We start from the raw sequence: 16,698 nt of genomic DNA, 5'->3' as shown, positions 1-16,698 counted from the left end.
GAGGGGCTACGGGAATCCCGTCCCCGTTCTGCCACATCTCCCAGGCCCCCTTTTCTCCTGGCCTCTGCTCCATGATTCCACCCGACTGCTTCCCAGCAGGAGCGTTCTGCTCTGGGATGGGCTACGTCCCGGCTCCGTACTGGTCTGGGCCGCGTGGCTCCCAGTTTCCCGACCTGGGCTCAGTTTGCACCTCCCTCGGAGCAGAGGTAGCTTACAGGTGGGACCATGCTGCACTGGGATCTCCTGCCTCCCAGCCCCATCCTGGCCTGGCCTGGCCTTTGCGGCTCCCAGTTTCCTGATCTGGGCTCTGGGATGAATTTTTTCATCCCCTTCCACCACCACGACTGGCCCCTGGTTCAAGCTACGAGACGCCTGTGTTGGCCCTTGTGTCTCGTAAGTGTCGCCATGTTCTTGATCTTCCCCGCTCCCTGGTCTCTGCTCCTCCACCAGCCATTGGGGTCCCACTTGCGCCCAGCCCGCTGCCCCCTGCCAGCTTATAGTATTGCCCTGGGCACTGCAGAAAGTAGCTGATTTATGCTCTGCGTCTCCCAGCGCGAAGGCACCAGGGTAGGGGGAGGGTTGGGGGGCAGCAGGATGGAGGTGGGCCGTGCCAGCTCGGACCATGTACCCTGCAGGGGCTTGCTCTGAAGCCACTGGCTGTGTGGTGGGGCAGGAGGAGGCGATGGAAAGATCCTCTTCCATCCGCCATGCGTCTCAACCGCACTCCCACCGACGCTCCGGAGCTGCCCCATCTCTCAGGCTGGGCACTGTGATCCCAGCCTTCATTCCCGGGGCAGGTCAGGAACTCAGAGCCGCTCCTTCCCTGCACTGTCAGAACTGACCTGCAGGATGCCTTTAGCTCAGGGGTGGGCAAACATTTTGGTCTGAGGGCCACATATGGAAATTGTATGGCGGGCCATGAATACTCATGAAATTCGGGGTTGGGGTACAGGAGGGGATGAGGGCTCTGGGGTGGGGCTGGGGATGAGGGGTTTGGGGTACAGGAGGGTGCTCCGGGCTGGGACCGAAGAGTTCCAAGGGCGGGAGGGGGATCGGGGCTGGGGCAGGGGGTTGGGGCCCGGGAGGGGAGGGGTGCAGGCTCCTGGTGGCACTTACCTCAAGCAGCTCCCAGAAACAGCAGCATGTCCCCTCTCCAGCTCCTATGCGGATGCCTGGCAAGGCGGCTCTGCGCGCTGCCCTGTCCGCAGCTCCTGGAAGCAGTGACATGTCCCCTCTGGCTCCTATGCGGAGGCGTGGCGCCAGCCAGGCGGCTCTGCACGTTTCCCCGTCCACAGGTGCAGCCCCTGCAGCTCCCATTGGCCAGGGTTCCCAGCCAATGGGAGCTTTGAGGGCCGACACTTAGGGTGTGCAGCGCCACCTGGCTGCCCCTACATGTAGGAGCCGGAGGGGGAGATGCTGCTTCTTCTGGGAGCCGCGCGGAAAGCCCCCGACCCTGCTCCCCAGAAGGAGCTCGAGGGCCGGATTAAAAGGTCTGATGGGTCAGACAAGGCCTGCGGGCTGTAGTTTGCCCACCCCAGATTTAGCTGATCAACCGGTTGGGGGCTGTACAGATCCAGGCTACTATCTGCTGGAAGGAATCAGAGCTGCACCATTAGAGGACAACTATTACTCTAATTCCCCAGCCCCTTGAGCCAGCCATGTCATGAGGCCAGATCAGAACCAGCGCCCCCTAGAGGGGAAATGCTCCCTGTCCCATTCCCCATTCCCCTGAGCCAGCCAACCCCCCTGCTCAAGAGCCAGATCAAAGCTGAATCCCCTTAGAGGGAAAATTCCGCATATCCCCTCCTGGATCCCTTGGCAACAGCAGTGTCTTGCAACTATCTGCTGTGGGATACTAATGCCCCCCTTAGAACACTGCCCATGTCCCTGTATCTCCTTCCCACCCTCCCCACTCTGTCCCCGACAGAAGCCAATCCCATTGGCTGGCGTTAGCCACATTACATTCTATTCGCCGTTGCAGCAAATTCGCCGTTGCAGCAAATTCATCCAGCTGTCTAGCTCTCCTGCCTTGCCATGTGTGACAAGTAGGGAATATTAACCTGGGAATGTTGCATGGGAGTTTTACTAGTTTACTGTCTGCATGAATACAGAGGGTGGTGGGATATCAGGCTGTGACTTCACTTGAGGGATGATACTTGAGCACGTAACCTGAGCCCAGGAGGGGGTTGGGGCCAGGGGACACCTTCTGCCCAGGAAACTGGACAAAGGCGGGAGGAGGAGCCAGGGGGTGTGGCTGGGGGAGACAGCTGGAGGGGGTTTCAGTTTGGAGCTGGCTGGGGAAAAGAAGGGAGGCCCAGAACCGGGGTCTGGGCTCCCTACCCCCCAAGAGGGACCTGGCTGAGGGGTCCTGGTTCCTGTACCTACAAGCTCTGTTTTGGACTGTGTTCCTGTCGTCTAATAAACCTTCTGTGTTACTGGCTGGCTGAGAGTCCCGGGGAATCGCAGGAAGTGGGGGGTGCAGGGCCCTGACTCCCCCACACTCCGTGACACCATGCCTTGCTCCCCTCTAGCCCAGAGCTCCCCCAAGTGTTCACAAGCGTGTATTGTGGCCACTTATTTCTACTCTACATCTGGGTGCCCCCCACTGAGGTTAGAAGAATGACAATGCTTTCTGCTTAGAAATTTGCTTTCACAAATGTTTATTGAAGCAGGGAGATACACTTGCAAGAATTCAGAGATCTGGAATCCTCCCAGAAGCAAATAATTTTGCCAAGGAGCTCCAAAGCTGCCTGGAAGTTTTCCAGGCTGGAGATATTTAAGTTACAGTCAGTAGGGTTCAGAGTTAACAAACCTCATTCACCAGTTAACTGCACAATGGAGCTATCAATCTAGGACCTCACAGATGCAGATAGGGGTGAACCAGGAAGATGCTTAAATCCCTGAATTAGGGGGAATTTGCCCTTCCCAATGTGACCACAATGCAGTGCCTTCTCCCTGAGCCTGCTGACAGCCTGAATCAACAGCCCTGTGGCATGACTTCCTTGGTTTTAACTCTGATTCCTACCAATGGCAAATGCTATATCAGCATCACTGCTGATCATCTGAGCAGGGAACATCCAGCTGGTTGGTGGATGGGGCCTGCATATTCAGGATGAGATAATTAACCCCAAAGCTGGTAGGTAATTGTGGAAAGCAACAGAAATGACTGATAGAGAACAGCCCCCTAAGGAATCTTCCCTCCAGGAGCCCAGCCCATCCCCTGGGTGTTTAGAACCATGTCCATCCCTGGAGTATCTTTGGGTTTCTGCAGAGGGTTAATCCCTGATGCCACAATAGGACAGGGCTGTATAGCTCCAACCCAAGTGGAACATAGTTCAAATCTATATTTAACACAGCATCCCTTGTGGTTAGTAAGGGGAGGGACGCAAAGAGTGGGGTGAAGTTGTCAAACCATCTGGGGCAGAAGGAAGGGGACAGGATTCCAGACTAGACGGGCCCAGGGTTTGCTCCATGAGTCCTGTTGGCAGCCAGGTCTGGGCTGTGTCTCTGCTCGGAGAGACGCACTTTCAAGCTGGATCAAGGCACCACAAAATGTCTCCTGAGGTTCTTCTCGCTGTCTCACCCCTCATCGTGCTCCGCCCAGCGCTGAGCTCCTGCCCCCTTTCACACCCCCAGTCACAGCCAGCTGGGCGTGAAGCTGTGGCTGGCAAATGTTCAACCCCCGGGGTGGATCAAACACGCCTCCCGTGGGTCCCCATTCAGGGTGGGAGGAGATAGACAGGCTGCAGGGGAACCCAGAGTGAGACCAGCCCTGAACAGGGGCACTGGGGCCAGCACTTTCTGCCAGGGGGAGTGTGCCCTATGCTGAGCCCCCACCCTGCAGCACAGCGCCCCCTAGTGCCACACTGGGGCCAGCACCTAGCGCCTCGGGGACCCCACTGTAAATGCGGAGCAACCCCATTGACGCCAATGGAATCAGGCCTGGATTCTGATCCCTGGGTAAATCTGGAGCAAGCCCAATGCCCTGGTCCTGTGGGGCAGGCTGTGGTGGGAGTGGGGAAAGGGGGCACTGAGGGCAAGGGTGGAGGGGAGATGGCCCTGGGTTGCTGTAGAGCAGGGCTGAGATTGCCTTCTCTTTCTCTCTGTTCCCCCGTGTTTTGTTCTATCAACCTTTCATCCCCTGGGACTCCAACCCCAGGGTCCCACAGACCACATGGTACCCCTGTGTGCCCCCCATCAGGGGATTCTGTCATTCCAACCCACTGCTGATATGGCTCCATCTCCCTGCACTCCCATTATCTTGCCAGAGGTCCTCCCACTGACTAAACTCCACATTTCTCTTGCTGGGGTCACTACCACTCCATGCACCCCACATTTATCTTTCCAGGGGTCACCTCATTGCCTGAACCACCCATTATTCTGCCAGGGGTCCCCCTCACTCCGTCCCAGGCTGCCCTCATTTTTCTCTCTCCTGCTCCCCCATGCGTTTACAAGCTGGAGGTGGAGGTATGCTATTCTGTACCTCAAAATAACACCTGGGAACCACTGTGATGTGATTGAGGGGTTTTGTACAATACACGCCTCGTGAGATATCATTGAAGAAGTCGTGATCTGTTGAACATTAATATCCGGTTGAATGGTGAGTGCTATCGTTGTAAGTGAAGTTATCAAGTATTGCTATGTTTGTTTCTGAAACGTGGTAAGTGGGAAACGCCTTTCAGTGGCAACAAAGGCATAACAAACAAGACACATTTATATGAGGATGGGCCAGACCCCGGTTGATGGCCGATCAAGAGGAATCCAGACTCCCAGTGACATCACCTCTTGGACTCCCTCCTCCCGCATCTCAACATCGTTGGGAAGACAAAGACTTTGAACTGGGGAGCTTGGTCCCAGGCTGAGAGGGGAATCCAGCCTGTGTATAGAGAACTGTCAACTGCCTGGAACACCCAGTGGGGTGAGAAAAGTTCTTGGATTCAAATCTTCTAATTTTAACAGACTAAGCAATTTAGACTGCGATTCTATTTTTATTTCTTGTGTAACCAACGTCGACCTCTGTGTCTAACACTACTAATCACCTAAGATCTCTTTCTGAAGTTCATAAACTGATTTTAACGTTTTATCCTTACCAGTGAGTTTGCCTAGAGGACTTGGAGAATCGGCTCAGGTTACAAAGGCTGGTGCATGTCCACTTTGACAAAGTGGCAAATTAACTAATGAACTTGCACTGTTCAAGAAAATTTCTTGAGCCATGTAAAATGGTACATTTCTGGGGTGCAAGGCTGGGGAGATTTGCTGGTGTCTCTCTCTGTATAATTAGAGCATTAATGCAATTTAGCTGGGTGTCTCCTTGCCTGTTGTTGGCAGAGGGACCTCAGCCCCTGGAGGGGTTTTGCTGCTTGTCACTGGCAAAGCATTGTAAGAGACAACCCAAGTTGGAGAGTTAAGGGGGCGCTGTGGCACCCCCGTTCGAGTTTCTACCCTGGGGATCCAGTCACAGAAGACATATCAGAGGCATGGGGAATAAATTGGGGAGGGGCCAGGAGAACTCAGAGTCACACCCTCTTGGAGGAGAGGCCCAGGAGCAGAGAACGTCATGCTCTCTTAGGGATGGGGGGCGGCTATGGGAGTAGATTCCCTACCCTGCCTGGGAGCGCAGATCTGGGCTCCAGGATGAATTTGCATCCGCCTCCACCACCATGACTGGCCCATGGTTCTATGAGGAAAGCAACACTACGAGATGCCTGTCTTGGCCCCGTGTCTCATCAGTGTCACCATGTCCTTATTCCCCCCCCCCCCGCCCCCCATTTCGGCTCCACCACCAGCCATGGGGCTCCCACTTCTGCCCATCCCGTACTCCCATTGTCTCTCCGGAGCCGCCCCATCTCTCAGCCTCTGCACCAGGATCCCAGCCTCCATTCCAGAGGCAAATCAGGAGCTCAGCCTCCGGCTCCCCAGCTAACACTTTCTAGGCTCTCTCAGAACTGATATGCAAGATGCATTTTGCTGATCAAGTGGTTGGGTGCTGCATAAGTCCAGGCTGCCACCTACTGGAGGGAATCGGAGCTGGAGGATTAGAGGAGAACTGTTACCCTAATTCCTCAGCGCCCGGAGCCAGCCAATCCCCCTGCTCTAGGCCCAGATCAGAGCTGAATCCCTTTAGAAGGATATTTTCTCATATCCCCTCCTGGATCTCTTGGCAATAGCAGTGTCTTTAAAGAATCAGTTGTGGGATATGAATACCATCTAGTAACACTGCCCATCTCCCTGTATCTCTTTCCCTCCCACCCCACTCTGTGCCCAAGAGAAGCCATTTGCTTTGAAAGGCGTTAGCCACATTACACTCTATTCCCGTTGCAGCAAATTCATCCAGCTGTCTCACTCCCCTGTCATGCCAGACTCCCCTCTAGCCCAGAGCTCCCCCTAGTGTTCCCAAGCGTGTCATAGAATCATAGAAGATCAGGGTTGGAAAGGACCTCAGGAGGTCATCTAGTCCAACCCCCTGCTCAAAGGAGGACCAATCCCCAGATCGATTTTTACCCCAGTTCCCTAAATGGCCCCCTCAAGGATTGAACTCACAACTCTGGGTTTAGGAGGCCAATGCTCAAACCACTGAGCTATCCCTCCCCCCGTATTGCAGCTGCTCATTTCTACTCTACATCTGGGTCCAACCCCCTGAGGTTAGAAGAATGACAGGACTTCCTGCTTTGAAATTTGCTTTCATAAATATTTATTGAAGCAAGGCGATACACTTGCAAAAATCCAGAGAGCTGGAATCCTCCCAGAAGCAAATCATTTTGCCGTGGTGCTGCAAAGCTTCATGGCAATTTTCCAGGCTGGATAAATTTAAGTTGCAGTCAGTAGGGTTAAGAGTTAACCACGCCCCCTCCATCAGTGAGGTGCACCATGGAGCTATTGATCTAGGCTCTCAACAGATGCAGATAGGGGTGAGACAGGAAGAAGCTTCAATCCCTGAATTAGTGAGAATTTGCCCTTCCCAAATGTGACCCCAATGCAGTGCCATCTCCCTGAGCCTGCTGACAGCCTGAATCAATAGCCCCGTGGCATGTTCTCCTGTGTATTAACTCTGAAGCTTACTGATGGTGAGTGATATGTCATCATCTTTGTTGACCATCTGAGGAGAGATCATCCAGCTGGATGGTGGGTGGGGCCTGTTTATTCATGATGATATAACTAACCCCTAAGCAGCTCGGTAATTGTGGAAAGCAAAAGAAACAACATTTAGGGAACAGCCTAATGAATCCTCCGCCCGGGACGCCGGCCCATCCGCTGAGTGTTTAGAACATGTCCACCCTGGAATATCTTAGGGTTTCTACAGAGGGTTAATCACTGAAGCCACAATAGGACAGGGCTGAGCTGTGCACCTTATCCCTTCTTGTAGAGACAATTGGTTTTCAGGTGGATACACGAGACAGATAAATACCACTGGTGGATGGATACATGGGGTGGTGGATTGGTTGCCCTGCCTGCACATATTGGTTGACTGGTTGGTTGGGTGTACTTAGGACATTCATTGGTTGGTTGCTTGCATTGGCTACACAGCTTGGTTGGTTGGCTGGATGTACTTTAGACCTTAGTTGGTTGGGTGGTTAGTTACATTGGTTGCACTAGATCAGTAGTTCTCAACCCGTGGCCCGTGGGCCACTTGTGCACCAATCAGCGCACAGCTGCAGCCCATTGTGAGGGTCGTACAGATAGTACATATGCAGTGTGGATGTGGCCAAAATAACACATGGAGCGCTGCATATGCAGCCCACATGGTAAATAGGTTGAGACTAGGTATGCACTAGATACATAAACTGGTTAGTTGGCTGGACGGATGCATTGGATACATCGGTTGGCAAGTAGGATGGACATGATAAATATATTTGTTAGTTGGCTGGTTACATTGGACACACTAAAGACATTTGTTGATTGGCTGGCTGGATATTTTGTATATAATACACATGTTCATTGGTTGGCTGGCTGGCTGGCTTTTTACATTGCATGCTCTAGATAAATTCATGGGTAGTTCGGATGCACTGGATACATTCATTGGTTGGCTAGTTGCACACGTTGGATGCACTAGATCAGTGGCTCTCAAACTTTTGTACTGGTGATCGCTTTCACATAGCAAGCCTCTGAGTGCGACCCCCCCTTATACATTAAAAACACTTTTTCATATATCTAACACCATTATAAATGCTGGAGGCAAAGCGGGGTTTGGGGTGGAGGCTGACAACTCACGACCCTCACCCCATGTAATAACCTTGCGACCCCCTGAGGGATCCTGACCCCCAGTTTAAGAACCCCTGCACTAGATAAATGCATTGGTTGGTTGGCTGGATTGATAAATTGGATACACTAAATCCAGTTGGTGATTTCTTGATTTTATATGTTGGATAAACTAAATGCAACCATTTGTTGGTTGGTGGGCTGGGAGTTGGCTGGATGGGGGAGGGGCAGACAGGTTGGAGGCAGTAGGCACATTCGCCGGTTGGTTGATTAGATGGATACATTGGATGGCAGGAATCATTGGACACACTGGTCTGATGGATTTGAAATGGACAGTATGTGATGGGATGTTTTCCCAGAGGGAGGATGACAGGCCCACAGGAGCAGACAGTCTCTTATGGGCATCGGAGACACCGATTCCTGAGCAGGAGTGACAGCATGAAGCCCAGTAGCGTCAGCAGAGTGAGAGCTAGAAAATGATATTGACCAATGCACACTCATAACCCTCTTGGATCCCCTATCTAAGGGGCTCACCAGAAGGCCTCCACCTCCTTCCCCTTGGCTGTGCTCTTCTGGGGTGGCTGGGAGACATAGTCGAAGCAGCTCCGACCCCCGAGGTGGGGCCCACAGCGCAGGCTGTACTGGAACCAGATGCGGCCGTGGTTCAGGTAGCAATCCTTCTGGTGGGGCCCCCCAGACTCCAGCGGGATGTCGCAGCCTCCCAGCAGGTCATCGTTCCACTTGTCCTCGTCCCAGACCTGGACACGGATCTTGCTGGTGCTGGTGAGGTGGATGGTACCAAAGTCCAAGGGGACGTACCAGACGGGACTGTTGTTGTTCCAGATGGTGTTGGTCCGGATCTCCCTTCTCTCAAAGGAGACCTTGACGAAGGCATCCGTAGCAGTAGATTGGTCCCCCCACAGGCCACTGGCCTTCTGCACTGTGACCATCAGCTTCCCCAGGCCGCGCTCCCGCGAGCAGCACATGGCGTTGGTCATGGCATCCCCGGGGCAGACACAGGAGCAGGGGTCGTGGGCGCTGCGTTGAGTCCCCGGAGGGCAGCTTTGGGTGCAATTCCTCATCAGGGCCCTCTCACGGATGTACTCACTGACTGCCCGCCTCAGCGCCTCCCGCTTGGGGTCGTCCTGCTCCACCAGGATGTGGATGGGGTGCAGCGAATAGGACACCAGGCCGGGGCTGGCTTTGAGACTCTCAATCCAGGCCGAGAAGACCTTGGCATCACTGCCGGAGAAGAGCACATCAGTCATGCTCTCTCCTCCGTCCACCTCCACGTGGCGCTCCTGATACGTCTCATGGAAGCTCCCCTGGACCTTCCCCTTCTTCTTCTCCTCCTCGCACTTGCTGTACCCACCCTTGATCGAGCCCATTCCGATACTCACGGCCGCCTCCATGCTCAAGCAGTCCCTGATCTCATCGTCAGTCAAGCTGCTCAATGCTGCTTCGCAGACCCGCACGGCCGTCACGTCCCGCGCCCGGCCCCCCAGCTGCAGCTGGGACATGTAGTGGGTGCCGTAGTTGCTGATTAGCTGCTGGTACTCCACCTTCGATTTGCTGTCGTACTGGTCCGGGAGGTTCTCCAGCGCCAGAGTGAAATGGCTGGTGAGTGGGGGCGTCTCGCTGACCCGGAACCTGGTCAGGGACACAAGGTGAGGAGTGTGTTCAGCCCGGTGAGTCAGCTGAGGTCATTAGCTCTGCGTCCTAAGGCTCCAGACAAGCCAGAAGCAAAGGTCTAAGCAGGTGGCTCCTACTCAAAGCAACCACCCTGTCTGCTGAACCTCACGACTGTGCTGGGGATACTGCCAGCTGCTTGATAGTTCTGACAGACGTCCCCTGCTCTGGCCACGGCAGGTCGCCGGGCTGTCCTGACACACAGGACAAGGAAATCCCCTGTAGCTGTCCAGTTCCACGTGGGAGCTGGCGCCCCCTAGAGGGGAAAGGCTCCAATCCCATTCTCTGCTGCTTCCTAGCCAGCCTCTCCCCCACCCTGGGGCTGGATTGAATCTGGCATTTCCTAGAGAGGAAAGGCTCCGTGTCCCAGTCCCCCCCCCACCGATCCAGCCAGTCCCCCCGTCCTGGGCCTGGATCAGAGCTGGCACCCACTAGAGGGAAAGGCCCTGTTTCACTTTGTGGTGTTGCTGTGATCCTACTGACCCAGGCTGGCTCTCACCTGTAATAGCCGCAGGACACCTCATGGCTCATGAAGCTATATTTGTCCATCCGCGTGTGGTCTAGCACGAAACTGGCCAGTTTGGAATGTGATCCGGCCAGCCCCACCTGGACATTAACCTCGGGCTTCACAGGCACGTCCAGCCCCACCTTCCAGTCGTTCTGCACCGTGGACGCTGCCGACGCCATCATGCCCATCGCCGACTGCTGCACCGAGCTGCTCAGCTTCCGGCGGCACGAGACGCGGACCCGCCAGTCCACCGCAGCCAGCGGCAGCCTCTGCCACTGCCCTCCCTGAAGTCGGTTCTGGCACAGGGTACAGGTGCCGTCCTCGTGCTGCCAGAGGCTGCTGTCGACCAGATAGGCCCCCTTCCTACCCATCGTGGTCACATCGATGCCCTCCCCAACCAGGCTGTGCCCGGGAACGAAGGCCGTGTGCTTCTTGCATTCATTGGCCGTGCCTGTGTGACAATGGGAGGAGGCCCCAGGGAAGATGAAGAGGAGTAGGGGGATGAAGGCATGAAATCTGGGCATGGCTGATGCAATGGTTTCCCCCATCCAGGAGGTGCCGTCGGCCTCTGAACCCTCCTAGAGGGAGAGACACAGAGAGATCCAGAATTAGTGACAATGCAGTGGCAGGCAGTTCCATAGGTTATCTCTATTCTAGAAGCAGAGCCATCCACCTATCACCTACGACATCAGCCATGTTTTATTGCACACCTAAGAAAACTCTGGGCTCTAGGAAACCTGGAGGCATTACACAAATGACGTGATGCCTCATTTGCATGTTTGACTACAGATTATCCAATTTGCGTCAATTCATTCCCCTCCTTGTTTTCTAGATGTTGTAATATTGGCACGAACTACAAGGAGGAGATATAGTTTCACATGCCCACCCTACAGCATGCAATAATGGGTCATTGCAGTTCCTTAATGGGGCCACTAGAGGGCGGTGCTATGTGGACAGAGTCCGTGGCTTGTAATTAGTGAGCCAATTCAGTGGCTGGGCCTGGCCACTAGGGGGCAGTCCGAAGCCACACACACACCGTGGCTTGCGAGAGGTAGCTTTCATAGCCAGCGAGAGCAGCGGGAGCTGGGGCCATGCTCGGCGTGACTGGCCTCACCGTAGAAACTGCTGGGGCCACCTTGTGGCCATGCCAAGTGCTGGATTTGGTTATGTTTAACCCCTGATGGAGGGTCATTTTCTGGGGTTTCTCCTGGTCAGCATGAGCCCCAGCGTCTTTACACTGTGGCTGTTGGAGAAAGACAGAAGGAAATGCTACCACCCCGGAACAGATCCTGGGCCCATCTAGCCCGGTATCCTGCCCCCTCCCTGCCAACCCAGAGCAGACCCATGAGTATCCTGTCCCCTTCCTTCCTCACCAGATGTTTGACCACCTCACTTTTCTGTTTGCGTCCCTCCCCTTACTAACCACAAGGGATGCTGTGTCAAATGTAGATTTAATAATGTTCCACTTGGGTTGGAGCTGTACAGCAATGCTGGCTGTGGGGCAGGAAAGGGTGAGAGCTCTGCATCCTGTCATGGTAGCAGGCTCAGACTGGGAGGGGACAGTAAATGTTTGTCCTCACCCCAGGAGAACTGGGCAGGAAAAACGCATTTGAATATTTGAATATTGACTGCTTGGTTCTGCCCGGCCTGCAGCCCTCTGCAAGCCCTTCCCTGGGGTTCCCTCCCCTCTCCGCTCAGTCCCGACCTGCTGCCCCACTGCTTTGATGCCAATAGAAAATCAAACAGCCTGAAATGGCAAGATGCCCCTGGTATGAAAGATATCAACTATGTAAATTAATTATCAAAAGCTGAGTGGCAACGTGGTCCAGAGCAGTGGTTTTCAAACTTTTTTTTTGGCAACCCAGTTGAAGTAAATTGTTGATGCCCATTACCTAACAGGGCTGGGAATGAGGGGTTTGGGGTGTGGGAGGGGCTCATGGCTACGGCAGAGGGTTGGGGTGCGAGGATAAGGACTGTGGGGTGGGGCTGGGAATGAGGGGATCAGGGTGTGGTAGGGGGATCTGGGCTGGGGGTGCAGGCTTTGGGGTGGGGACAGGGATGAGGAGTTTGGGGTGAAGGAAGGGACTTTGGGTTTGGGGGGCTCATGGCTGGGGCAGGAGATTGGGGCACGGAGTTGGGCGTGGGCTGACCTTGGGCGGATCCCGGTCAGCGACGCAGGGGGGTGCTAAGGCAGGCTTCCTGCTTGTCCTGGCACCGCAGACCGCGCTCCACCCTAGGAGTGGCCAACAGCAGGTCTGGCTCCTAAGCGGAGGCGCGCAAGTGGCTCTGTGTGGCTCTCGCCCACAGGCACCACTCCCACCCTAGCTCCCATTGGCTGGGAAGTGTCCAATGGGAGTGTGGAGATGGTGGTCAGTGCGGTGGCAGCGCACGGAGCCCTGTGGCTCCCCTGCCTAGGAGCCGGACCTGCTGCTGGCTGCTTCCGCAGCACAGCACGGTGTCGGAACAGGTAGGGACTAGGCTGCCTTAGCCAGGCAGCAACACCAATGGGACTTTTAACAGCCCGGTCGTCGGTCCTGACCACAGCTGCTGTGACCCAGTGCCTTCCATTCTGCAGCCCAGTACTGGGTCGTGACCCACAGTTTTATAACCACTGCTCTAGTGGATAGAGCACTGAATGAGAGTAAGGACTCCTGGGTTCTCTTGTCACACTAGGAGGGGAGTGGGATCAAGTGGGTTAGAGCAGGAGGGACTGGGGACCATGATATTTGTTGAGGTCTGTGCAGCACATGGTGTGATGGGGTCCCTGATCTCGGTCAGGGACTGTGCAGCACCCAGTTCGATGGGGTCCCACATCTCGGCAGAGGTCTGAGCAGACCCATACATCACTCACCTGCTGCAGGAGATGAGCTGAGGAATATTTTGGTCCTGGGGTCTGTCGGCGTCCCGGGCTGGGCTGTGTCTCTGCTGGGAGAGATGTGCTTTGAAGGTGTATCAAGGCACCACAAAAGGTCTCCTGTGTTCTCACTGTCTCAGCCGTCATCATGCTCCCCCCAGCGCTGAGCTCCAGCCCCCGTTCACGCCCCCAGCCACATCTAGCTGGGTAGGAAGCTGTGGTCAGCAATTGTTCCACCCCTGTGGTGGATGAAACGCAGCTCCCATGGGTCTCGACCCAGGGTATGACGAGCTAGAGAGTCTGAAAAGGAAACCACAGTGAGTCAAACTCTGCACCGAGTCATTGGGGCCATTGCCTGCCCGGGGAGAGCACCCCCCCCCCGAACCCCCGGCCCTGCAGCACAGCGCCCCCTAGAGCCACACTGGGGCACTGGGGTCAGCACTGCCTTTTGGTGAGCGTGTCCCCCATTGAGCCCCTGCCCTGCAGCAGAGAACCCCCTAGCACCACACTGGGGCATTGGGGCCAGCACTGCCTGCCCGGGGGGAGCGCCCCCTGCCGAGCCCACTACCCTGCAGTACAGTGCCCCCTAGTGCCGCACTGGGGCCAGCACCTAGAGTCTCAAGGACCCCGCTGTAAATCCAGAACAACCCCACCAACCCCAGGGGAATCAGGCCAGGATTCTGATCCTTGGGTAAATCCAGAGGAAGCCCAATGCCCTGGCCCTGTAGAGCAGGCTGTGGCGGGGGAGGGGAAATTGGACACTGGGTGGTGGTGCGGGGAACGAAGACCCTATGCTGCCGTAGAGCAGGTTTGATGTTTCCTTCTCTCTCTCTGTTCTCCTGTGTTTTGTTCTATCCACGATTTCATGCCCTGGGACTCCAACCCCAGCCCCCATGCTCCCCCCATCAGGGGATTCTGCTCACTCCTTCACCCCACTGCTGGTAGGACCCCTATCACCCTGCATCCCCAATATCTTTCCAGGAGTCACCCCCACTCCCTGCCACAGGTCCCCCTCACTTCAGCTCAGGCTGCCCCCTCCTTTTCTGTCTCCTACTCCCTCATGGAGAGACAAGCTGGGGGTGGGGGTGTGACACTGTACCTCAAAATAACACCCGGGAACCCCCATATTCAACACTCGGATATGACAATGAAATGTTTTGTACAATACATGCCTTGTGCGGTATCATTTGAGAAGTCTTGATCTGTTGAACATTAATAACCTGTTGAATGGTGAGTGCTATTATTGTAGGTGAAGTTATCAAGTATTGAAATATGTTTGCTTCTGAAATATGTGGTAAGTGGGAAATGCCCACAGCCAGTCTTTCAGTGACAACAAAGATGCAAGAAACAAGACACATTTATATGAGGATGGGCCAGACCCCGGTTGATGGCCGATCAAGAGGAATCCAGACTCCCAGTGACATCACCTCTTGGCCTCCCTCCTCCCGCATCTCAACATCGTTGGGAAGACAAAGACTTTGAACTGGGGAGCTTGGTCCCAGGCTGAGAGGGGAATCCAGCCTGTGTATAGAGAACTGTCAACTGCCTGGAACACCCAGTGGGGTGAGAAAAGTTCTTGGATTCAAATCTTCTAAGTTTAACAGGCTAAGCCATTTAGACTGTGATTCTATTTTTATTTCTTGTGTAACCAACGTTGACCTCTGTGTCTCACACTTCTAATCACCCAAAATCTCTTTCTGTAGTTCATAAACTGATTTTAACGTTTTATCCTTACCGGTGAGTTTGGCTAGAGGACTTGGGGAATTGGCTCAGGTTACAGAGGCTGGTGCATGTCCACTTTCCTTTGACGAAGTGGTGGACTAATTAATGAACTTGCACTGTTCAAGAGAAAGCCTTGAGCCATGTAAAACGGAGCATTTCTGGGGTACCAGGCTGGGAGATTTGCTGGGGTCTCTCTGTATAATTAGAGCATTCATGCAATTTAGCTGGGTGTCTCCCTGCCTGTTCTTGGCAGAGTGACCTCAATGCCTGGAGGGGTTGGCTGCTTATCACTAGCAAAGCATTGTAAGAGACAGCCCAGGTTGGAGAGTTAAGGGGGCACAGCAGTGCCCCAGTTTGAGTTTCTATGCTGGGGATCCAGCCACAGGGGGAATATCAGAGGCATGGGGAATAAATTGGGGCGGGGTTGTGCGGGGACACCAATCGAGGCAGGGAAGGGGGGAACACTCACCGGTGCGGGTGGGGAAGCCGGCGCCTATGGCAGCAGTGGGAAGGGGAGGGACTACAGTATCATTGTGGATGTGTGTGTGCAGTAAACAGAGGGGGGTAACGTAAAAGTGGGAAGGGGCACAAGAACTTAGGGAGGGGACATGGGCTCATGAAGCAAGGGAGCTGAGTGGGGGGCCAATGGAAGGTAAGGGGGAAATGGAACAGGACTGGAAACTGGCAGGGGGTGGGGGTGGGTAAAGCCCAGGGAAATGCTGAAGGGCAGGGGCTTGCGTAGGGCAAGCAAACTAACAAAAAACTCCTAAGGGGCCAAATCGGAAGCGGGGGAGAATTCAGAGTCACACCATCTTGGAGGAGGGGCCCACGAGCAGAGAACACCATGCCCTCTTGGGGAGGGAGGGGCAGCTCTGGAAGCAGAGCCTCACCCTGCCTGGGAGTACAGAGCCACACCCCCAGGATTGGAGTGGGAGGGAGGGGACCCCATGGATGAGACAGCCAACCAACCAATGAACGTGTTTATTATATACAAAAATATCAACAAATGTATTCAGTGTGTCCAATGTAACCAGCCAACTAACAAATATATTTAGCACGTCCATCCTACCTGCCAACCGATGTATCCGTCCAGCCAACTAACCAGTGTATGTATCTAGTGCATACTTATTCTCAACCATTTTACCATGTGGGCTGCATATGCAGCTCTCTCTGTGTTATAATAATATAATATAGGGGGATATACCTATCTCATAGAACTGGAAGGGACCCCGAAAGGTCATCGAGTCCAGCCCCCTGCCTTCACTAGCAGGACCAAGTACTGGCGTACTTGGGGATTGAACTCATAACCCTAAGTTTAATGAGCCAATGCTCAAACCACTGAGCTATCCCTCCCACCTGTGTCTGACCACCTCCACACTATATATATATATTATCTGTATGACCCTCAGGCTGTGACATGGGCTGCAGCTGGGGAGGGAAGCAAAATGGGTAGCAAGGGGCAGGCGGGGCAGGCAGTATTAGGAAAGGGGGCAAAATTCTGCAGGGAAGCTGGTGGGCAATGGAAGGTAAGGGGAACCACCTGGAGACAGGCAGAGCAGGAAAAGCACAGGGACAAACTTTGACTTCCTGGGTCCACGGACGAGGTGTGAATATATGAAGAGGTGCGGGGGGGGGGGGGGGGTCAGGGGGGGGGGGACAGTGCAGCCAGAACCTCAGCAGGACATTCTGGAGGAGCCGGAACAGGGGCTGCAACCTGGCTCATTCTAGA

General features: G+C 54.6%; 1 protein-coding gene and 1 pseudogene across 1 annotated transcript; both read right to left on the bottom strand.

Moving 5' to 3' along the window:
* The window catches only part of LOC135877976 (RING finger protein 112-like), a 1,138,053-nt pseudogene that overhangs the window by 879,333 nt on the left and 242,022 nt on the right, over nt 1–16,698 (bottom strand).
* Nucleotides 8,727–13,444, bottom strand: LOC135877429 (perforin-1-like). Its single transcript, XM_065402862.1, has 3 exons — nt 13,245–13,444; nt 10,385–10,971; nt 8,727–9,846 (listed from the first exon to the last, which is right to left on the bottom strand). Exons 1-3 carry the CDS (start codon nt 13,395–13,397, stop codon nt 8,727–8,729), a joined length of 1,860 nt encoding a protein of 619 aa, XP_065258934.1. The 5' UTR covers nt 13,398–13,444.

This window comes from Emys orbicularis, chromosome 4, assembly GCF_028017835.1.
Source record: "Emys orbicularis isolate rEmyOrb1 chromosome 4, rEmyOrb1.hap1, whole genome shotgun sequence".
NCBI classification, from domain to species: Eukaryota; Metazoa; Chordata; order Testudines; family Emydidae; genus Emys; species Emys orbicularis.
The sequence above is the reverse complement of the archived record's forward strand: the minus strand, read 5'-3'. Positions and strand labels throughout refer to the sequence as shown.

Bases quoted from the DNA above. Each gene is read 5' to 3' on its own strand.
- LOC135877429 (XM_065402862.1), bottom strand. From the start codon at position 13,397: ATGATGACGGCTGAGACAGTGAGAACACAGGAGACCTTTTGTGGTGCC. The intron at 10,972-13,244 runs GTGAGTGATGTA...CTCTCCCTCTAG, and splicing joins CAGCTCATCTCCTGCAGCAG to GAGGGTTCAGAGGCCGACGG. The intron at 9,847-10,384 runs GTGAGAGCCAGC...GTCCCTGACCAG, and splicing joins GTGTCCTGCGGCTATTACAG to GTTCCGGGTCAGCGAGACGC.